General features: G+C 44.5%; 3 protein-coding genes across 5 annotated transcripts in view; 1 reads left to right on the forward strand and 2 right to left on the reverse strand.

Annotated features, from left to right (window-relative positions):
- Nucleotides 1-7,127: 7,127 nt before the first annotated feature.
- LOC132024127 (uncharacterized) lies at nucleotides 7,128-9,300 on the reverse strand. Its single transcript, XM_059410127.1, has 3 exons — nucleotides 9,281-9,300; nucleotides 8,229-8,663; nucleotides 7,128-7,461 (listed from the first exon to the last, which is right to left on the reverse strand). The coding sequence occupies exons 1-3, from the start codon at nucleotides 9,298-9,300 to the stop codon at nucleotides 7,128-7,130; spliced, it is 789 nt and encodes a 262-aa protein (XP_059266110.1).
- The window catches only part of MOB3B (MOB kinase activator 3B), a 200,234-nt gene continuing 184,541 nt past the window's right edge, over nucleotides 7,377-23,069 (forward strand). For 2 of the 3 annotated variants that reach the window (XM_059411535.1, XM_059411536.1), the window contains exon 1: nucleotides 7,393-7,480. The gene's annotated coding sequence lies outside the window, so the exon portion shown is untranslated. Of the gene's footprint in view, nucleotides 7,481-23,069 lie in introns of all 3 variants that reach the window. The other variant, XM_059411537.1, reaches the window with a different exon arrangement.
- IFNK (interferon kappa) lies at nucleotides 11,329-13,101 on the reverse strand. The gene has a single exon (XM_059412275.1). The coding sequence runs from the start codon at nucleotides 13,099-13,101 to the stop codon at nucleotides 12,475-12,477; it is 627 nt and encodes a 208-aa protein (XP_059268258.1). The 3' UTR covers nucleotides 11,329-12,474.

Consider the following 23,069-nt stretch of genomic DNA (forward strand, 5'->3'; position numbering starts at 1 on the left):
TCATTACAAATGGTAAGAATTATGCCAGCAGGGAATGGGCTTTAACATGTGGATTATTTTCATGGTTTGAAATTGCTTAAAAAGTTTTACATATATACGTACTAGATATGAATAAAAGATTTATATGAATATCTTTGTATATACCATATATATTTACATATTATGCATATCTTTTGTACATGTACACACACACCTCTCTCTTGTTTAAATTGCCATGACTTCAATGCTTATGAGAAGGTATGCCCATTCATTTCCGGGACCCAGAGATGCCCCATACAACAATGAGACAATCTCTCCAGGATTATAAGCAATCAGGGTTTTGAAAGCAAAATCAAAGTAGGTAAGGAGGAAGTGTGCCTTACTGTTCAAGATTTGTTAAGTAGACAGTTGGGTTAACCCTCGTCGCTTGGTATGAGAAAAGGACTCTGAGAATGTCTGTTCTTTGTTAGTAAGCTCCTGTAATCAATATGGTTAGCACACAATGCCAAAGGGTAATCAGACTACCAAAATTAATAGGAATGCCCTCTCACAAATCCAATTTGAGTGAGCTCTGCTCTCCTGAGCAACATGATTTTGAGTCTGTTTGTCAAGGACGACGCAAACATGTTTTCTCCACTTGACTCTATTGCAATGTGTTATGATGTTACTATGGTGACGCTCTTACGCTCTCCCTTTGCTCTTTTGGTGCCCTCTCAGTGGAAGCTGTAATGAGGTGGTTTGGCAACAGAATCTTTCTGGGATTTTTCTCATTCACCACTGAAGACCAGCATGGCTTTCCTCTTACAGGAAATACATAAAGCATGAACTGAAAATGACAGAAAGTAATTTGCACTGACTTGGGCAAAAAATGTGAATGTTATTAATTCTGTACCTAACTACCCAGAAATATTCTCTTTTTGTTTCCAATTCTAGGACATGACATCCCAAGAGGCGGTAAGTCTTCTAGATTGAGTGTGGAATGTCACACGGTCTGGGGGCTAGGGTGTCTTGCCCTCCCGAGGGAGGAGCTATGGGAGGGTGATGTAGAACTATGTGCTGGAAAGAAAAAGAGATGCAGTTTCTGGAGCACATACCATGTGGCAAGCTCTGTGCTAAGCGCATTACATGCATCCCTTGACAGAATCCATACAACCACTTATGTTATTTACCCCATTTTATAAAATGAGGCAATAGACACAGTGAATGTGGGTCTTTCAGACTCTGATGCCCATTCTATTAATTACTATGCCACTTTGTCTCCCTAAAATGCATCTTTCAAATGACCTGTCTGCTCTCATTTCCCTGCAAAAGCTTGGAAGTAAGAACCATGAGTGCCTCCATCCATACTCCTTAGACTTATCCCATCGCTACCTGGAGAGATTTATCTGAGACAGCTTGAAATCTGACAATTTTATCTTGGACAAGCACACTTTTGGGGCCTTCTCCACTGCTGTATCAGGACACACAGCAGTAATGGTCATGAGACCTACAACCAACATCCCAGTCATATTAGTTGTGTAATCTGGGGCGAGTCAATTCTTCCAGACTGTTATTTCACCTATAAAATGGAAATGGTGAAAATTATACTTGTCCAAAGGTCAGGAATAACCCAGTTGCTTTCATTATCTGTTTTTGCTCACTTGAGAACCTTTTGGTTCTAGGATATGGGAGGCTGTGCTCTGGACCTAGAATGACAGATCCATGATTGCCCTTTTATAATGTGGCAAACAGAGAAGCCTCTCAAAACATTTTATCAGCAAGAAGTTCATTTTTGTCTTCTACTAACTGCCTTTTGAGTTATAACTTCAGACATTGCTTTGGCAGCTCTTTCATTAACTTTCTCCATCAATAACTTAGATGAAAATCATTACATTTCCTTTGATCTCTAGCCTAGCATGGGGGTCCCAGCCTTTATCATCTGACTGCACACATAGTCCCCATACCAACTAGATTAATCTTTGTTTCTAGGACACATTTAGCATTTTCCTACCTTCCTGTATCATTACAGGTTTTCTGTACCTGAAACAACTTTTCTAACTCCAACAATGTCCACCTTATTTATTTATTTATTTATAGATTTGATTTGTTTATTTGAGAGAAACACAAAGAGAGTGAGAGAGAGAGAGAGAGAGAGAACATGAGCAGGGTGAGGGGAAAAGGGAGAAGCAGACGCCCTGCTGAGCAGGGAGCCTGATGCAGGGCTTCATCCCAGGACTCTGGGATCATGACTTGAGCTGACGGCAGATGCTGAGCCACCGATTGAGCCACCCAGGTACCCCAGTGTCCACCATCTTTAGGTCCAGCTCAAATGCCACATCCTCCCTGAAACTCCCCCTAGTCAACTTCATCCAGAATTAATCTTGTGTCTGTGCTCCACAGAAATGTATCAGCCTCTTCTATACGCCCCTTCCCCTCCCCACTTCTTGCTAGTCATATTTCTCTAACTAGGTTGTAAGCATCTTGAGGGCAGGATCCCAGGCAGTCTATTGCTGCATGATAATGGCAGAGGAGTGTGAGGGTTCCACTATGGTTTTAAGTCATGCTGCCAAGTCTAAAACCTACCTACATGATGTACTAGGTGCATGACCTTGGGCAAGTTCCCTCAAATAGAGGAAATTTCTGGTCTCTAATTTCTTCACCTGTATTTACTACATAGGAACTTTGTGAGAATTAAATGAGACATTCCACGTAAAGTACTTAGTGAGCACCTGACATATGATGGGTGCTTAATAGAGATTAAGTATTGGCAACACCCATAATGAGTTCTCTTCATTTATTAATTCAACACATATTTGAGTGCCATATTAGCATGTTCAGGTGGTATAACAAAATACCATAGACCAGATGGCTTAAATATTAGACATTTATTTCTCTCAGTTTTGGGCACTGGGAAGTCCAAGATCATGATGCTGGCCAGTTTGGTTCCTGCTAAGAGTCTTGTTGGCTTATGGATGACTTCCTTCTCACTGTGTCCTCATGTGGCACAGAGACGACAGTCTCTCTTTTCCTGTTTCTCTTTATAAAGCCACTAATCACCACTAATCTCACCATGAGCAAACTACCCTTATCACTTCATCTAACTGTAATTATCTCTTGATCTTGGGCAAAAGGCCAAGAAGCGGATAACTGTAATACACTCTTAAAGGCTCCAACTCCAAATACCATCACATGGAGGGTTAGGGCTTCAACATATGGATTTGGGGGCGGAGGGAGGTGGGATATAATTCAGTCCTTAGCAAGCACCTATACATTTATTGAGCTAGTCCAAGGATAGAGTAATAAACAAAATAGATAAAAATCCATGTCATGTGGAATTTACATTCTAGTAGAAAGAGTAAGACCGTGTGGTAGACAGAATAATGGACCCCCAAATGTCCACATCTTTATCTCCATAACCTGGGATCGTGTTACATTACATGGCAAGGAGGCACTGGGGTTGCAGACAGAATTAAGGTCACTAATCAGCTGACTTTGACGTAGGGAGATAACACTGGATTATTTGGATGGGCTCAGTGTCACCCAAAGGGCCTTTATAAGTGGAAGAGGGAAGCAGAAAGGTCAGGGTGAAGAAAATGAAATCTTGACTGCTGTGGCTGGTTTTGGAGATGGAGAAAGGAAACCCTGGCTGAGGTATGTCAGCAGCCTCTAGAAACCAGTAAAAACAGGGAAAGTGACTGCCTTTCCTCCAGAGACTTCAAAGAGGAATGCAGCCCTGCTGACATCAATGAGACCTGGGCTGAAAGTCTAACCTACAGAATATAATAAATTTGTATTGTTGTATGTTGTTAAGTTTGTGGTTCTTTGTTCCAGCAGCCATAGAAAACTAACACAGACAGAAAATGAATACAGGATTTTATATATATATATATATATATACATATATATATATATATATAGTTAGTTGGCAATAAATTCTGAGAAATTGGAGCAGGGAATATGGATAAGGGAGTGTTAGAAGGGGAAGGTGATAATAATTTTAAGTAGATTTGGAAGAGGAGCCCAAGGAGGATTTGGAGTAGCAAGTTGACAAAATAGGACACACTTTTACTGGAATCACATTGGCTGGTTTATTGAGAATAGCACAGATGGGGGGACAAGGTGGAAAGAGGGACAGAAGGTTATTGTAGTAATACTAGCTACAGGTATTTGTGGCTTGGTCTGAGGTGGTGGAAAGAGGTCTGTCAATAAAGCCAATGAGATGTGTTGTTAGATTAGGAGTGGAACAGAAAAGGAGAAAAGTCAAAGATGATCCTCTGGTTTGGGGCTTTAAGCCAATGAAAGGTTGGAGAGGCCATTCACTGAGATGGGGAAGACAGCAGGGGAGCACGTTTGAGGGAGAAGATGGTGTAGGTTGGGTGGACTCCTGGTACCTGAATCCTTTCCTTCCCCTAGTCTTTCCCTTCAGATTGCTTTTCCCTACAAGCAAAGAACCATAGACATAAGGAATAATAGCCAGTGGGAAACAGCATCTTGTTCAATTTGTGCCGGAGCCAGTTTGTTATGTAACACCTACGCAGGGTTCTGATAAAAGCCTGACTGGAGAAGGAGGTGTAGCCCGGGACGCTACAGATGGAATGTGTGTGCCCTCCCCAAATTCATCTGTTGAATCCTATGGCCCAGTGTGATGGTATTGGGAGATGGAACTTCTGTGTGGTGATCAGTCATGAGGGAGGATGCCTTATGAATGGGATTAGTGTCTTTATAAAAGAGGCCTGAGAAAGCTTCCTGCCCCCTTTTGCGTTGTGAGGACACAGTGAAAAATTGTCTAAGAGGAAAGCAAGCCCTCACCAAACACTGAATCTGATGGCAACTTATCTTAGACTTCTCAGCCTCCAGAATTGTGAGAAACCCCTTTCTGCTATTGGGAAGCCCCCAGGCTTTGTTGTAGTAGCCTGACCACACAAAGATGCAGGAGGACCAAGGAGGGCTTGAATCTAAATGCTGGCCCTTCCGAGCACACTGTGAAGGTGGACCCATCCTTCTCCAGCACACCAGGTCATAGGCAGAGAAGCTAGGAGAGAATGGGCAAGAACTGGGGTATTATTCACTACAATGACCCCTCTCACTAATGAAAATTATCCAGGAAATATGGGTGGCTCCCTCCCAGTCACAAGATTTACCATTCCTCCCTGGGGAAATCGCCACTAAGGGGATAAAAGTGGGATGAAAGTTCTCTCCTCCCACAGGCAAAGCTGAAACGCCAGGAGAGAGGCAGAGATGGTTCCATTAATATTTATTGATTAGAACTGAATGCCCTCTTCACCGCGTGCATGTCTTGCTCATCAGTACTCTGGACCGTGAGTCAGCTCTCCAAGGGCAGAGTCGGATCTCAGTGTTTGGCTTTAGTTTCTAAGGCAAAAAAACCCCCTTATTTTTCCTTTTTGAATGGACAGAAAAGATCATGCCAAGGGTATTGCAAGGCAGGCAAGAGACTTCCCATTTAGGGACTAGTGAGTGAAAGGGAAGGACAATTAAAGGTAAACTGGGGTAATTAAGAGATACTTCCATCCTGATTATTCTGCACCATGAGAGTGTTCTGATTGCCATGAGGCCAAAAGGACAAAAGCTTTAAAAGCAGTGACTAAGGTTTGAGGCAGTTTGGAAATGAAACTGCATTACTCAATAAGAATCATTGCCTAATTAATGGCCGTATATTTGCATCTGACTATTTTTCACCCTCATATTTGAGTTTCTTATTTACAATCTCCAATATCTTTGCATTGCCCAAGAATTAAGTGGAATCATTTAATCCACTGTTAACATCATTAGACTATAACTATTTGTCTTTCAAATATTTCTTATGATATCAGAAATTACTTAATATTGCAGAAAATGTGTGGTTTTAGAGGTTCTCATTTAGTAGTGGTGGAAATTGCTTTTGGGGGAATGATGTTGACCTTGCATGCATCCTCATTTCTACTTACTATTTTTCCATACTTCCCGATATTTGGGTGGCTCAGTCGGTTGAGCCTCCAGATCAAGCCCTGATTGGGCTCCCTGCTCAGTGGGGAGTCAGCTTCTCCCTCTCCCTCTGCCCTTCACCTCTGCCCTTGCTTGTGCACGTGCACTCTCAAATAAATAAATAATATATATATAAAATATATAACATATATTATATATGTATATTTCCATACCTCTTTAAAGTGTGTAGTCAGAATTGTAAAATCCAGTATCTACTCATTTGGTACTCCCCAATCAGCATGTACTAAGGAGCTATAGGGAAATAAAAATATGTGGAAGGCATTATTTTCCTTAGGAAGTTTTTTTTTTTTTTAAGATTTTATTTATTTATTTGACAGAGATCACAAGTAGGCAGAGAGGCAGGCAGAGAGAGAGGAGGAAGCAGGCTCCCCGATGAGCAGAGAGCCTGATGCGGGGCTCCATCCCAGGACACTGAGATCATGACCTGAGCCAAAGGCAGGGGCTTAACCCACTGAGCCACCCAGGCGCTCCTCCTCAGGAAGTTTTTATCTAGTGATTCCGACTATTAAGAATGCTTTCTGGGGCGCCTGGGTAGCTCAGTGGGTTAAACCCTCTGCCTTCGGCTCAGGTCATGATCTCGGGGTCCTGGGATGGAGCTCCACATTGGGCTCTCTGCTTAACGGGGACCCTGCCTCCCCCCCTCTCTCTGCCTACTTGTGATCTCTGTCAAGTGAATAAATAAAATCTTAAAAAAAAAAAAAAGAATGCTTTCTATGTTAAAAAAAAGAAAAAGAAGAAGAAAAATAATGCTTTCTATGTTTAGTTTACCCTTAAAACCACCCAGCAAGGTAGATACTGCTCTTCCAATTTACAGAGGAAAATACTGGTTTAGAAGTCACAGACCGAAAATCACACAGTAGAAAGTCGCAGGGTGTGCCCGGCTTCCAAGGCTATTCTCAGTCCACTACTCCCAGGTTGTTCTAGTAAAGCCGCCAGAATCTCAGTATTCTCCAATGATTAAAGCCCCCCCCCCCCCCGTCAGTATTTTCCAACAGTCTTTTTCAACAAGTGACAAAATCTTGGAGAAGGTGATTTCCCCCTTTCTAGGTGCCTTGGCTGTGTTGGACCCAGAACGCGAACTTTCTGATGCTCTCTCGCTCTCCGCCCTCGTGAGAGGGTCCCGGTCTTTTTGGCAAGCCCTGGAGCCCACATAGACCGCCCATTCCTCACCTCTGCGGGAGGCAAGATGAGCCTCCAGGCGACCTGACTTCACGGAGCTGCCATTCCGCGGGCGGCCGCCAGGGGTCCCCGGTCGGCGCCCCCGCGCGACAGCCGCGCGCTGGGCGCCTGTGGGGGCTACTTCGGAACGGCGGCGGCTGGAGCTCCAACTCCGCGCTCGCTCGCCCGCGCGCTCGTGGAGACCGCGCGCGCTGGCCCCTCGCCGCTCGCTCCGCGCCCGCCGCGTGGATCCGCAAGCGTCGCCCGTCCGGCCCCCGGCTCGTCCTCCTCCTCCGGTGCCGGCTGCGGCTGATCCGGCGCAGGAGCCGACAGGGCCGCGGGCTGAAGGTAAAAGCCCACGGTGAGTGAGAGCCCGCGCGCGGCGAGGCGAGGTGGCGCCGCCAGGCAGCTGCTCGCCCTCCGGGGTGCCGGGGCGGGCAGCGGCGTGGGGCGCCCCTGGGGGAGGACGCGTCGGGGGTGGGGGGGGGCGGGGGTGAGCGGCGGCTCCGGGGCTGCGATCCGCGTCAGACCCCTTGCCCGCGCCTCGGCTCAGGCCGGCTCCTCGCGTGCCCTTCTCGGGCGGGAACGAGAGTCCCGTCCGCAGCCCGGGCTCCCGGGCCTTGACTGTGAAAGGTCTAGCAGTAAAATGCATGGCCCGCGGGGTACAAGTGCGTCCCGAAGCGTCCCGAATCGCGGGAGACTGCCGCGTGCGGGTCGGGCTGCGGGCGGCGGGAAGACAAACTTTTTTTGCGAAAGTGCGCCTGGGCGGGAGCACGGCGCTCCGGGCGCGTGCGGAGGCTGGGCGCGGGCTGCGCGGGGGAAGCCCGCTCCGCCGGCCCGCTCGCCCCGGGCACTGTCGGGCCTTCGGGGAGGGAGCGCGTGGCTGAAGGACGGGGAAGCTCTGCTGCCCCCTTGGGCCAACAACTGTCAAACATCTGGAATCCAGCCCCTCCCTTCCCCTGCGCGGAGGAAGGTGAAAACCCCATAACTTTCCTTTGATTGTCCTCCCTGCCTTGGGATCCCTCTCCGAATGGAAAAGGGCCGCCCTCCGGTGCCAGGCAAGTGAGCACCGGAGACTGCAGGCCCCTCAGGCTCCCCCCTTCACCCACCTTCCTGACCGCCTCCCAGATGTCCTCCCCGCAGGGACCACGCCACAGCGCCCGTGGAGATCGTGACGAATGGCCTTTTGTTTCTCCGCGTCTCCCCTATTGTTTGCCTTTGCAACATCTGACGGGGCTCGCGGAGAGCAGGACTCCCCCCCGGGTCTTCCCCGCACTCCCCTACCTCCCGCCAGCCACACGGCCCGCTCCCGTCCGGCATCCGGACGGGGAAGGGCGAGGAGCCCGGCCCCCGCGAGGCCGCCGCACCAAGGCCCTGCGGTTAGAGGGCGGAGGGAAAGTTGCTGCTTCCCTGCCTCCTCGGCTGCCTGTGGCCCCGGGCGCGTTTCTCGGATCCGATCCCAGACGCGCCGCGAAGGGCGCAGCCGGAGAGGGGTGCCGCTTTCCCGAGAGTGGGAGAGACCTTCCGCCCTCCGCCAGGGTGTCCTTGGGTGGTTCCAGTGGATTTAAATATCCGCCCGAAGGCGTGTGGCTGGGCCACTTCCAGGGCAGGGGGGACAGGATAAGGGCACTTTGGGTAGGTCCTGGGGTCTGCGAGTTTTCAGGGACTGGAGAACAGGCGAGAATGGAGAAGGAAGCAACCCAAGAAGCCTCAAGACTTTGCCTAGAAACAGTGGTTAGGTGGCTCCCTCCAGACTGAACGTGGAATTTTGACTTAGGGGTAGGGCTCCAAGTTGAAATCCCAGGCCCCCTGTAAGCATTTGGAAAAAAGCAAATCCGGAGGATACCGCGCAGAGGGACGCCGCCAGGGCAGTGTTCACGCCAACAAGTTCTTGCGAACCAGTGGCTTGGAACTGCCTCCGAGTTCCCCAGGGAGTGCGCCTGTTAGGTTATAGGTGGCCCTGCTTCTTTGCCTTCCCTCTCAAGTCAGATGCTTACACATCGTGCCTCTTCTTAGTGTGGATTATTAAAGAGGTAGGGCAACAGCAAAGTAGGCACTCCGAGAAGGCAGAGTTCCCTTACGGTGCCCAGACTGTCGTTTTTGCCGGTGAGGGGAGGCCAAGCCTGTGCACCTGTTAGAAGCTGTGCACGCTCAGCTTTACTGTATCGGTGTTTCCAGCATTTTCTCATGGAGGCGCGGTCGTTCCTATTCCAGGGAAGCTCAGTTACACTCTTTCTACTCTCTACCTTTTGATCCCTTCCCGGAGCCTGGGGAGGGAGGAAGCAAGCTTCCATCAGAACACCTGTGACCTAGGTACCCACTCAAGCGTTTTATGTGGAACCTCTGCACAGTTCTGGGAGTTTTCCCTTTATCTGACTTACCAGAAATTTGACTTTCATTCAATAAACAGAAAAACAAAGGAGACTGCTAACTCAGGAAGCACTTTCTCCAGTGATTTCTGGATATTACCAGTGGCACCAACAAAAGAAAAAAAGTGAAATTTCTGAAGCAATGGAAAGCACTTTACAAAGGTCTCATGAAAACGATGCCTAAGGAAGGATACCTTTGAAATTTAGCAGCTACTTAGTAGCAGCAGGAGTAGAACTCGGCAGACCTGGGTTGCTTAAGAAGTGCCCAGAGGCATCATTAATCACGTGAAAGGGCAGTGTTTGTCCCAGTCTACCCCCGTAGGGAAAATAGGGTAATTGCAGTGAAAGATGAGCTTGAACAGTTTCTTTAACTTTAGAATTAGCCTCCCCTTCCCCAAATCATTGTAGAAAACATAGACAATATTGAGAGGTAAAAATGAAGAAAAAAGGAAAGGGGATATTATAAATAAGACTCTAGTAAACAGTGTTACCCAATCATTTCAATCCATTAATTTCTGGAGCTTAGTATGGCTAGGTTGAAAGAGTTAGTGTACTTTTTAGGATACTTGAGATTGCCGTATTGTCTTGTAGGAAAGTTGTGTCACTTTACCTGCTGTCTAACAATATACAAGAGGATTTTTTTTTCCTGTATCCCACACCCTGCTCATACTTTATATTAACACTTTTTCATTTCTGCCAGATGGATGGGAGGTGTCCTCTTGTCTTCTTTTGTATTTCTTTAACCACAAATGAGATTAAACATTTTTCCTGTTGTCTGTTAGTATTTCTTCCTTTATGATGATGCCAGTTTATGTCCTTAACCAATTTTTTTCAGTGGGGATGTTCTCCCTTTTCTGACTAGAGGTGCTCTTAGTGAAAGCATAGTGTTCTGTCTTCTGACCCTGCCCTTGTAATCGGACAATCTTTATTGACTTGAAGTGCCAATTCTCTTCCCTCTAGCATAGCAAACATTTGGCAAGACTGCAACCATAAATTACTGAAATGACTGACATGATCTCTGGTAGAGTTATTAGGGAGACTGTGCAAAAGCATTAGTAGAGAAATTCTTGGAAAATTCCAGATACTTTCTGCTTAGTAGCTTGCAACCCCCATCATCTTTACAGTTTATGGTGACTTTTTTTTTTCTTCATTTAGAACAACTCTTAATGAGTTGTTTTTACTAATGGATTTAACGAACTCATTTTATTTACATTCCTTCCACTGATAGCCAGGATACCATAATCCACAACTTTTAATTTTTGCCTGAAATTTGCCTCTGTTTTATAAGATTCTCTGTTTGGCTTTACCATTTGAGCCCTGTACTGGAATGAACTTTGAATCTAAATAGGTCGGGTGCTTGCTTTTGAAACAGTATATAGCAGGGGAGGTTTCCCAAGGGTGGAACCAGGTACATTTGTGCTTTTGCCATTTGTGTAGCCACAGGTCTTTTTGTTAATTCTCGCTTGACGGTGTACAGGATTCTGAAATGGGGAGGAGAGAGAGGAAGAAAAAAATTAATTTCAGCTGGATGATGGATTAACACAGATGAAGGATCACACAAGAAAATTTAAGTAAATAATCTAGGTAACCTGGATACAAAATAATTTCTAAAAAGATAAATGAGATTAAAGTGTCATGTATTATTATAACTAGTCTACTTAACAGTCAGAAAGTGGTCTTCCTATTGGGAAAATCCAGTGTACAACTCAGTGTGAAATATGCAGGTACTTCATCTCAGGCATTTAAAAAAAACACAGAAAAACAGATTCCATATATATATATATATAATTTGCAGCATTTTCCATGCCCTTGGATGTAGAAATCAAATAGTATGCAGTAGGAATGAGCTGTGTTTTCTACATTACAATCATTGGCTCTCAAAGGATGAGTGAGAACTTAATGGCCATCTAATTCAACTATCTGATATCACTGAGGATCTTCATTCTCTTTTAAAAAAACAAAATGAGGGGCACCTGGGTGGCTCAGTGGGTTAAAGCCTCTGCTTTCGGCTCAGGTCATGATCTCAGGGTCCTGGGATCGAGCCTCGCATCGGGCTCTCTGCTCAGCCAGGAGCCTGCTTCCTCCTCTTTCTCTCTCTCTCTCTGCCTGCCTCTCTGCTTACTTGTGATCTCTGTCTGTCAAAAAAAATGAATAAGATCTTTTAAAAAAAAAATAAAATGAAAATGCCATCCTACAAACTATATAATTTCAAACAAACCAAACTGAGAAGCAAATAGGACAGAAATTTCACCTTTTTTTTTTTTTTGAGGGCAGGGGGTAGAAAAGAAGGGTTTTAACTCAATGAAAGCTTGTATAAGCTCCTTTATACATGCTCAACTATCACAGAATACACAGCCTTGGCAGCATGACAGTTAAATCACTGAGGTGTTACATTTTGCAACATTCTCTCATTCATATCCTCTAACATTGGCATGGTGAAGTTCAAAGGCCATAGAGCAATGCAAGTAAAAAATAGCAAAAGAAAGAGAAAGAAAAGAGTAGAACATGGAAAGGATCTTATTCCTTTATTTAAAACTATCTTCAGGGGAACTTGGGTGGCTCAGTGGATTAAAGCCTCTGCCTTCGGCTCAGGTCATGACCTCAGAGTCCTGGGATTGAGCCCGGCATCAGGCTCTCTTCTCAGCTGGGAGCCTGCTTCCCCCACTCTCTCTGCCTGCCTCCCCCACTCTCTCTGCCTATTTGCGATCTCTGTCTGTCAAATAAATAAATAAAATCTTTAAAAAAAAAAAAAAACTATCTTCAGAACTTTCTAAGAAGACTGTTGGTGCCCAGCGGTGGTTGGCACTTCTTAGAAAGGTGGATGTAGCTGATGTCTCAAGGCCAACTTTAGAGACAGCAAACATGACCTAAATCACCGCCACCAGTGGTGGGCTGGCTTATAGGATAGCCCAAAAATTCTTAAAAAGAAGACAAAGGAGAGGGAGATGTTGGAGAGAAAGGGAATTTTAATTCTAAAAAATATACCTTATTTCTTCCTGAGTCGGGCTGCAAATTTCTGAAAGTAGTAGAAACATCTTCTGATTTCCGCTCGGATGATTTCCCAGGCACAGTGACTGTATCTCTTTTCTTTCAGGAAGTTGTCTATCCTATTGAAATACCGCCTCAGTTCTAGGCTGCTCAGCTGGGGGACCAGAGCTCCTGACCAGTTCATTCCGTCTTCTGTCATCTCTTTCCAGTCTTCCTTATCCTGCTCCTCTTCCTCCAGGCATTGTTCCAAGTACTGCAGTTGCTGATCAAGTCCGATTTGGATCTGTTTCAGATAGTCGCTTTCCCAAGTGGATTTGAGGGTGTACTGACTGAAGATATTGAAGGCCTGTATAGACATTTCATAGAAGGCCTCCTTGATGTACCTTTTCACAGGCTGGGTGTGTGACAGGATCTCTTGGGGCAACTCAAACGCTTTGGTTTCGCTCAGGCACTCTGCAGGAAAGGAGCTGCTCGTACTGCTTAGGAGTCTCAGGTTTTGCCAGGTGACTTTTCTTAGGTGGAAATGCAGCAAGTTACAGTCCAGAGAGAGGATGCCAGTGATGAGGAGACCCACAAGGCACGCAGGCCACAGACACTTTCGAATCACGTCAGGCTTTGTGCTCATTTTTTTTTCCCCTCAAGCTAAAAAAATCCACCAGACTCAGGATTGACAGTGATGTTTTAGGTCTTAAGTATCCCGACGTGTGCCTTTTATACACCTGAATAATCTTCGGTGGGGAGGAGTTTTCTCATTCCTCATTTTATGTTTCTCAGGGTTTCAGCCCCTTTCCGTTGCCTCTGAGGTTTGTTTTGACTTTGGGTGATGCTGACTTTTTCTTTAAAGTGAGCAAAGCATTACTGTTGCATTACCTTAGTAGTCGGGATGACCCATCCCAGGACTCCAGGATTGTCATAACAAGATTGATGCAGACTGTTTCAGAAAGAACTGAAAGTCCTGACTCTATACACTCATCCATCCAACCCTGTTACATAAGAGGGCGAGCGATCTGTTAAAGAAATTTATTTATTTATTTTTTGGATCTGGCCATGTAGCCAAACGGCCTCTCTCGTTGAGTTAATCATAGATGTTGGCCAAATGACTTTAATTATTTGATTGCAAGAACATAGCCTAGGTTTCCCTACTCTTGTTGAATTAAGCTTCTCTATTTGGATATTTTCTCTTTTTTAATTTTCCTGGGTCTCAAAGAAGACGAAAAACAGAGTTGGTCAGTTTGAGCATGGCACTTACTGTAAGCTGGCTTGGTTTTCTGTTGTCATTAGAAAGTGTTGTTACGGGGCACCTGGGTGGCTCAGTGGGTTAAAGCCTCTGCCTTTGGCCCAGGTCATGATCCCAGGGTCCTGGTATCGAGGCCCGCATCGGGCTCTCTGCTCAGCAGGAAGCCTGCTTCCTCCTCTCTCTGACTGCCTCTCTGCCTACTTGTAATCTCTGTCTGTCAAATAAATAAAATCTTTAAAAAAAACAAAAAAAAGAAAGTGTTGTTACTCTGCAACTAACCTTTCCTTTAGTTAAACCCAAACTAGCACCTCCCACGGCTGCCTAATGTTTCCCACGCCTCTGATACCCATCATAGAAGTACTTACTACATATATTACTCTATGTGTGCACTCTCTAAATAACGATTTCACATATTCTATGAGGTGACTAACCTGGAAAACATTTTGAAAACGAGCCCTTTAATATTTTATAATTATAACAATATACATTGACGCAACCTTCCTAGAGAGCAAAATGGTGATATGTATCCAACGACTTAAAAATGCACATGGTCTTTGACTCAGCAGTTCTCCCTCTAGGAATTTATCCCCAAGAAATAATGATGGACATCTTTAAAGACTTCGCTGTCAGGAAGTTTATCATACAAAAAGAAAAGAAAGGGAAAACAATTTAAATGTTCAGTAGTAGGTAGGTGGTTAAGTATATTTGGTCACTTGGGTAAATTCACTTTGTAGTTTAAAACCAAGCTTACGGGACGCCTGAGTGGCTCAGTTGGTTAAGCAGCTGCCTTCGGCTCAGGTCATGATCCCAGCGTCCTGGGATCGAGTCCCGCATCGGGCTCCTTGCTCGGCAGGGAGCCTGCTTCTCCCTCTGCCTCTGCCTGCCATTCTGTCTGCCAGTGCTCGCTCTCTCCCCCTCTCCTCTGATAAATAAATAAAATCTTAAAAAAAAATAAAAAAGTAAAACCAAGCTTACATGGGTAGTATATAGAGGCTGACAGTATGTTTGTGAAATACCTACATGTGCATATATGTGCAGAAAAAAAAATCTTTTTTTAAAAATTTTTAAAAGATTTTTATTTATTTATTTGACAGAGAGAGAGAGAGATCACAAATAGGCAGAGAGAGAGGGGAAGCAGGCTCCCTGCCGAGCAGAGAGCCCAATATGGGACTCAATCCCAGGACCCTGAGATCATGACCTGAGCCGAAGGCAGAGGCCCAACCCACTGAGCCACCCAAGTTCCGCTCTAGGATACTTCCAGAGGACATGTGAATTTACCCCAAGACTCAGTTCTCATTCCATAGAATAGCACAGAATATGTGGGAGTTCAGTGCACCATGTTTGCAACCTTTTAATAAAAATATGTATGTTTATATATATATTTATGATTAAACATACACACAGTCTGTAGAGTGCAAAGCATCTCTGTAGGCCATACCTTCTTATATAGCTCATACAACTTCTTACGTCTAAAGCTTGTTACCTTGTCCTAGAAGGAACTGCTTGTCCCTTTTGGGGGCTTTTAAATGTGTTGTCTGCCTCTGTTATGGCTTTTTTTAAGGGCATAATTGTGGATTTCCCAACTTTGTGTATTTCTCCCTGCCCTGCCCACTTAGAATGCTTAGACTTCCTTGCACTTGAGACGGTTCTGTCTTACTAAACCAAACTCAGAGTTTGTTCAGTTGAATTACTACGCTCCAAGGTTCTGCTCACAGTTGATGGGGGCGGCTACAGATGTAGCTGTTGTCAACCATCTTGACAGTTCCTCTGTTCTCTGCCATGTACAGTTTTGTCATTTTATCCTGCTCACTCCAAATTTCTTCCCTTTATAGTCATTCCATATCTCATCCTTATTTATTCAAAACTGTATTTTGAGCTAGTACCACATGCCGGTCACTGGGTGGGTCTTGAGGATGAAGAATAAGGTAGAGTGCATGATCTCAAGGAGTCCATGAGTGAAGAAGCAGGCACATTCTGAGCATTTTGGCTGGTGTAATTCATAGGTCTTCCCTACAGCATGGGCCTCATCCCCATGTGCTGTAAATGTTAATTGATGCTGATGGTGACAAGATTCATGACAAAAAAGGAAAGATGATTGACATGGATATCTTCCCCTCTTCCACTGTTAGCTTTTAAAAAGTTCTTATCTATGTCTAATTTTGCAAATAAAAATACAGAACACCCATGCAGTATTTGGGAATTACCTATGCTAAAAAAAAAAAAAAAAAAAAAAAATCACTCGGCATTTATACCACATTCCAATTTAACTGGGTGTCCCATTATTTTACCCAGTAACCCTGTCCACTGTACAAACTCCCATTGAGCTTTTAGAGTAGAACTCAGACATGAAACCCTTTACAGGAAACTTTGTCTCTGCTGGCTGTTCACCTCTCGGAGAGGTGCATTCAGTTGTATAACTCCGTGCTGACTTTACTTGTATATATTTCCCTAAAAACTGTGCATAGCACACTCCCAGGGGGCACCTGTCATGCTGAAAATATTACATGTGCATGCACATGTGTTCAAACACACACACACACACACACACACACAAATTGCTCTGATCAGAAGTATTATTGGATGATCAGTCATTGGTCTTGTCTCTGTTCTGCAAAAGCCATGCCATGTGAGTATATCTCAGAATATCAGGAAAATGGAAAAGAATAACAGTGTAAGGCAGTGTTTTTATCTGCAAATTTTTGTGTTAACAACTGCTCTGTCATTAGTAATCTGTGTGTTGCCATAGCTAATGGTATTTCCATGATATCTGCTCTTATTTCTTATTTCTGCTCTTATTTCTTATTGAGATCATTTATATGTGGTCAGGGGCTGCCCTCTTGCCAATAGAACCGTGTAAAGCTCATATGGGTTACAGGGTGAACAGTAATGGGCAAGGTACAATTTGTTTGACAAAGTGGTGAGATGAGACATTTTAGTCTAGACAGGATTACTGTGATTCAGCCTGGGAGCATTTAGTATTATTCTCTGGTAGGATTTATTGCTGTCCTCGAAAAGGCAAGTTTCATACCAAGGTGAGTGTAACATGTTGATCATCTATGTTACTCAGTACCTGAAAGTAGGTGGTTCTATTTGTGGGGTCAGAAAGTGATTGAGCCCAGTAGAGAGCTCTGAGATGGGGAGCCATGCATCCCTCTCTGGCAGTGCCCTCCCCAGGCCATGCAGATAATGGTCACCAGAAAGGGGTGTGCCGCCCTCTAGCTCCAGACCAACCCTGAAGCTCTATCTTGGTGTTTGGCTCATTCTCCCTGCCTCTCGCATTGGGGTCAGCCTCTCTCATGCTCTTCTAGTCCTCTTCTTGGCTGGTCTTTTAATGATGTACCTGATCTAGAAATTTGTAATGACTACACAAGTAGTACATGGAAATGTCTTTATAGTAAAAATTTGAACACTGTAGATAAAGGGAAAGCTCTGCTTGCCTGCTCAGCCTCACGCCATGCTGCTCTCCCAGAGATAACTGGTTGTTAGTCTGATACATGTCCTTATTCCATACCTGTCTCCCCACTAAACACAAAGTTCTGTGAGCACAGTACAACTGGCTTGCTTGCCGTCCTCTCTTGACTGTACCGCAAGACCTGCAGTGATGGGGAGGGACCCAGATCACTTCCTTGGATGATATTTGGCCTGGTAGTCGGGAGATTCGTGTGTATTTTTGACAGTTGCTAAACCGATGTTATAAAAGTTCTGATGTGCTTTAAAGTTTAATCCTGTAAGTGTAACTCTGACTGTATATATGATATCATTTGCATATAATCTTAACAATCTACATTATGAACCTTTCATGAGTATGAGGCCCGAGATAAATGGGTCACCCGGATCAGACGGATCCAGGTGTCTTTCACAGCACCTGGCAGAAGGTAGGTGCTGAGTAATTATTTGCTGGATGACTGAAAGAATGAAACTGTGTCTCAGTGACAGGGAAATTATTGGGTGATTTGGTTCTTTGAGTGTAGGGATCTGGGGAGGACAGAGTTCAGCATTGGGGAAACTGACAAGTTCACAGAAGGCTGGGTAGGAGCTCCGACCTCCACTGCTTTCTCCCCATGGCTGCTGAGGTCATAAGCACAGCCATACCTGTACAGTCGGGATATCACATAGATCTGTGTTGTTTGGGTGACTCACATGCCTAACTGTCCAGACGGTTATTGAATTTTGTATCCATGGCATCTCTTATATCAACATACTAAATATTTGTTGAATAAAAAACTGCCATGTGATTTCTTAGGATCGTCAAGTTTGCTATGCAAGCAAAACCGAGGTTCTGAGAGCATTCCTTCCCCCAGTATTGCCACTTCCCTGTTATAGTAAATGCTCCCAGTAGCTTTGTTTGGTTCTCTGGGTTTTGTTTTGTTTCTCATCATGTCACCCTTAAGGAGGTCTTTGGACAGACTTACCCTGGGTTCTAGTTTATAGCCCAGCTTCAGATGATGCACATAGTAACCTGTGTGTGGAATTAATTTTAGCTTTTTGAAAATGATCCCTGGCAAAAAGACATTTACCAGGTGAAGTGAATATTTAAGTAAATAAATATCCAACATCAGTAAAACCTACCCTCAGTTTTGGGATTACCAGAATAGCTTCCACCTGGATCCTTTTTTTTTTTCTCTTGGTCGGTTCTAACCCTAATGGGGCTTTCATGGACTCACTGAGTAAACGTGGATTTCTTCCCGGATCACATCCAAGAGTGCCACAGTCTGGGAAGAAACAGCAAGAGTGGAGTGAGTGATGGACAGACATATCCTTTTGCCTTGGAGATAAACACACACACACACACACACACATATTTATATTTATTTATATGATCTATTTATTTGTTAGAGAGAGAGAGCGTGTAAGCAGAGGGTGGGGGAGAGAAAGACTACTCAAGCTAAATTCCTCCTGAGCATGGAGCCTGAGTGGAGCTCAACTTAGCCTTAGGCTTAGCCCCAGGACCTTGAGATCATGACCTGAGCCGAAATCCAAAATCATGTGATTAACTGACTGAGCCACCCAGGCACTCCTATCTTGGATAAATGTTTAAAAGGTAGCAGCCATTGCAGAGATGAGGACAGGGTCTTCTTTTAATTTCTGTCAGCTTGCATGCAGTCATAGGTTTCCTAACATTTATGAATAACAAAGAAAGGCATTATTATGGGAAAATTTAAGTGGACTTTTCTTAGACTGACAGAAGACTCACATGCCTCAATTTTTAGAATTTCTTTAGGATCTGAGCAATGCTTGGGTTTGGGAGTAGTGTCCAGGAATAATCTACTGGAGCCAGAGGGAGTGGGGGAAGGGTCTCTTCTTGCCAAGACCCCTGCCTCTTGGTAGCCTATGAAGTACAGAATCTAAATCATAGAATGTAGGGTTGGAAGGACACTTAAGAGAGATAGACTACTGGGGTCAGAGGGGTGAATTGACTTGCCCAAGGTGAGAGTGCTACTTGGGGACAAAATCAGGCTGACATAGGTGTTCTGACCTCAATACCATCAGTGAAAGCCTTTCACCAGCATGCAGCGAACTCTGTTCTCCCTGCCTCCGCTGAGAGGAGCAGCCCACCTACAGTCAAAAGAGAGGGGATCTTGGAGGCCGGGCACTGTCACTGTTTTGAGGCCAGGAAGGGAGGAACTATAGCTCTTTCTAGTACCTCCCAGTGGCTTCTCAGGTTTGTGGGGAAGGGGATAGCAAAGGAGGAAACCCTGAGTGAAGTCTGCTACCCCTACTATTGCTCAGAGTTATTTAGAATTCTGTAGATAATGACTGGTTTCCCAGGTTCCCGGGTCAGTTCAGGCCTGGAGAAGTGGCTTGGACTGAGTTTTCTGAGAGATTTCCCCCCATTTCTGAAATTAATGTGTTCATGTATTCGTTTACTTGTGTCTTTACTTATGCGGCTTAACCATAATACATGTTCTGTAAATATGTATTGAACAAATAGGTATCTGTTCCACTATTTTACCTTATGACTTTATTTTAATTCAAATTGAATTTCAATCCGTTTAGCGACCTCTTGGTACAACTGTATAGCTTTGAGCAAGTCACTTAAACTTTCTGTGCTTTGTCAGTAAGTAGGGATAATGAGAACCTACCCTAGAGGGTGGTTGTGGAGATACAAATTGCTGAGAACGGTGCCTGGTACATAGTAAGTGGTCATTAAATGATACGCACCATCGTCATTGTCATCGTCGTCGTCATCATCATCATCATCATCATCTGTTGCCTGTGGTGTTAGACATGATGACAAATTCCAGGAATACAGGGACAGAAAAGCCAGAGTCGTCCCTGTCCTTGCAGAGGGTCCTGGAGGCAGTGATAACCAGAGTTGAATCTTGAAAGGTGAGAACTGATGGAAGTTTGAATTAGGACAGTGATAGTAGGTATGGAAGGGAATTACCTAGGAAGTAAGATTGATGGGTCTTAATAATTGATTTGGGATGGGAGGGTGAGGAAGTGGAACTAGACCAGGAAGCAGCCCAGTTTTCTAACTACTTACATTGTGTCACCAAGTAAGAGGAAGCATATGAGAGGAAGAGCAGGCTTAGGGGAGCAACTGGTGAGTTTTGTTATGCTTGAGTTGCTCAGAGTTGTCTATGGGATAGCCAAATGGAGATGTTCATCCAGCAGTTAGATATGTGGGACTAAATGAGGACAGGAGGCTGATCTAGATGGGAGAGATAGATTTGAAATTATTAGCAGAAACTATAGGTGATAATTTAAGACCATAAGAATCAGTTGGTTTGTCTAAGGAGAAAGTTTAATGTAGGAAGAGAAGTGTTAATGAGTATCAGACACTCACACTTCATAAGCATCACCTGTGTTTAAAGAGTGAGCAGTCAGGATGCCTGGGTGGCTCAGTCTGTTAAGCATCTGCCTCCAGCTCGGATCGTGATTGCAAGGTCCTGGGATCGAGCCCTGCATCTGGCTCTCGGCTCAGCAGGGGAGCCTGCTTCTCCCTCTCCCACTCTCCCTTCTTGTCAAATGAATAAATAAAATATTTAAAAGAAATTGGAAGCAGAAGACAAGGATGGTCACAGAGGCATGAGGAAAATGAAGATGGAATATTTTGACTCTTTATCTGTCTGTGCCTCTTTGTCCAGATGACTCCTCATAATCCTCAATATAGCATCTCAGGCAGCCATTCCCATTTATTATTTTTTTTTAAGATTTTATTTATTTATTTGACAGACAGAGATCACAAGTTGGCAGAGAGGCAGGCAGAGGGGGGGGGCAGGTTCCCCACTAAGCAGAGAGCCCTATGTGGGGCTCGATCCCAGGACCCCAAGATCATGACCTGAGCTGAAGGCAGAGGCTTAACCCACTGAGCCACCAGGTGCCCCATACCATTCCCATTTAAATTACATTTGCTGTCATTGATCTAGACCTAATCCCTTGTTATAGATGAGCTATTTGAAGGTCAGAGAGGGGAATTAATTCATTTAAGCCTAAGGTCAAGGTCCTCGTGCTCTTTTAGCATATGCCTTCCATGAAATGCATCTTGCTGGCTAGGTATGTGTCTGTGAGACCTTGGCACATGTCAGCTGGATTGAAACATGATTTGGCTATTTCACTTCTGCCATTTGGGGCTATAGGAGTTGGGGGCTGTATTGGTTTCCTGTGACTTACATAACAGATTTCCATGGACAGCATGGCTTAAAATAAGTAATTTATACTCTCACAGTTCTGGAGTTTAGAAGTCGAAAATCAAAATGTCATCATGGCCATTTTCCCTCCAAACCCTCTAGGGAAGAATCTCCTTTTGCCTCTTCTAGCTTCGAGTGGTTGCTGGTAGTTCTTGATGTTTCTTAGCTTATTAGGTGCGTCACTCCGGGCTCTGCCTGCATAGTCATGTGATATCCTCCATGTGCCAGTGTCTCTGTGTCTTCCAGACATTGCCTTTAGGTATTTTTTGGTAGCAGTCTGCATAGTTGTTATTAACAATAGAAGACACTATTTGTTTTGTGGTTACTAAGTATCAAATGTTCATATAAATTGTCATTATTTCTCATACCCACAGTACAGTGCCAATGTTATTACCCTTAATTTAAAGCAGAGGAAATGGAAATATTAAGGGACCTGCCTGAGATAACATAGCTAGAAACCTGCAGAATCAGAATTCAAGGGGCACCTGGGTAGCTCATTTGGTTAAGCCACTGTCTTTGGCTCATGTCATGATCCTGGAGTCCTGGGATTGAGTCCTGCATCGGGCTTCCAGCTCCACAGGGAGTCTGCTTCTTCCTCTGACCTTCTTGAGTAAATAAATAAAATCTTCTTGACCTTCTCAAGTAAATAAATAAAATCTTAAAAAAAAAAAAAAAAGAATCAGGATTCAAGCCCAGGTCTGTCTGAGGCCATCTTATGTTTTTGTAGAATCTAGGGTTGTAACAGGTTTGACATAAAATCCACTGTGTGTATCTGTGCATTAATAGCCTGTTTCATTCCCAAAAGGATTTGAAGCAGCTTATAAAATACATACAATACAAGAGAATACAAAGTATTTAAAGAAACCAGAGTTGAGGGAAAACATGTGTAAGAAAACAAGATGAAGTCAGTGGTACAGTTGAAACGAAAGAATGCATGTCATAATGTCCAGTGTCATTACTGAAGAGGATGGCAAATCTGCCCCTGGGCTTTCTAGAAGCAAAGAGGAAATGCAGGCTGTTAAAGTAATCACAATGTCCAAAAGGTGAAACAAACCATCAGCAAAGCTAAATCCTTAGGAGAAACAAAGCTTTTCTTGGTACCGAGTCCTGGGAGGCATTTCTTCTATGGGTATTCAAGAAGAGAGCACAATGGAATGTCCTGGGTAAAGACGCCAGCAGTCATCTTATAGGACTGACTACCACCACATGCGTTGCAGGGACGATTCGTGTAACCTCCCTCTGTGGGCCGATATCACATTGCTCATGGGCAGTTTCTTGGCAGGCGTTCTACAGGGGCTTACTGACTTTTCTCATGTCGAGTTAGAGAGTGGAGTTCTTTAGTTCAGCTGGATTGGGATAGCATGTCTTCACCGTGGCTTGAAGTGGGGAAAAGTGTGGTCACTTGAGAATGTTGGCTTTCTCAGGGCCATTCAGTTTTGGAGAGACTGCCCTGACATTTCCAGAGCCCGTGCCCAGATCCAATTCTGCATTTCCTATTATATGTACAGAGGAACGTCTGGGAAACCTATTTGTAGGCACAACGCTCCTTCAGTTCATCAGAACTGGGAAAACAAGCTATTCTGTCAGATTGACCCAGTGCCATAAAGCAAAGTGAAGTGTGCACTGGATTTCCATATAGTCGTCGGTTCGACTGCTCTCTCCTTTAAGGGTTTAAGTCCAAGATACAGGAACCCAGGAAGTGACTTATAGTTTTACTCTGCA

Source organism: Mustela nigripes, chromosome 9 (assembly GCF_022355385.1).
Source record: "Mustela nigripes isolate SB6536 chromosome 9, MUSNIG.SB6536, whole genome shotgun sequence".
NCBI lineage: Eukaryota > Metazoa > Chordata > Mammalia > Carnivora > Mustelidae > Mustela > Mustela nigripes.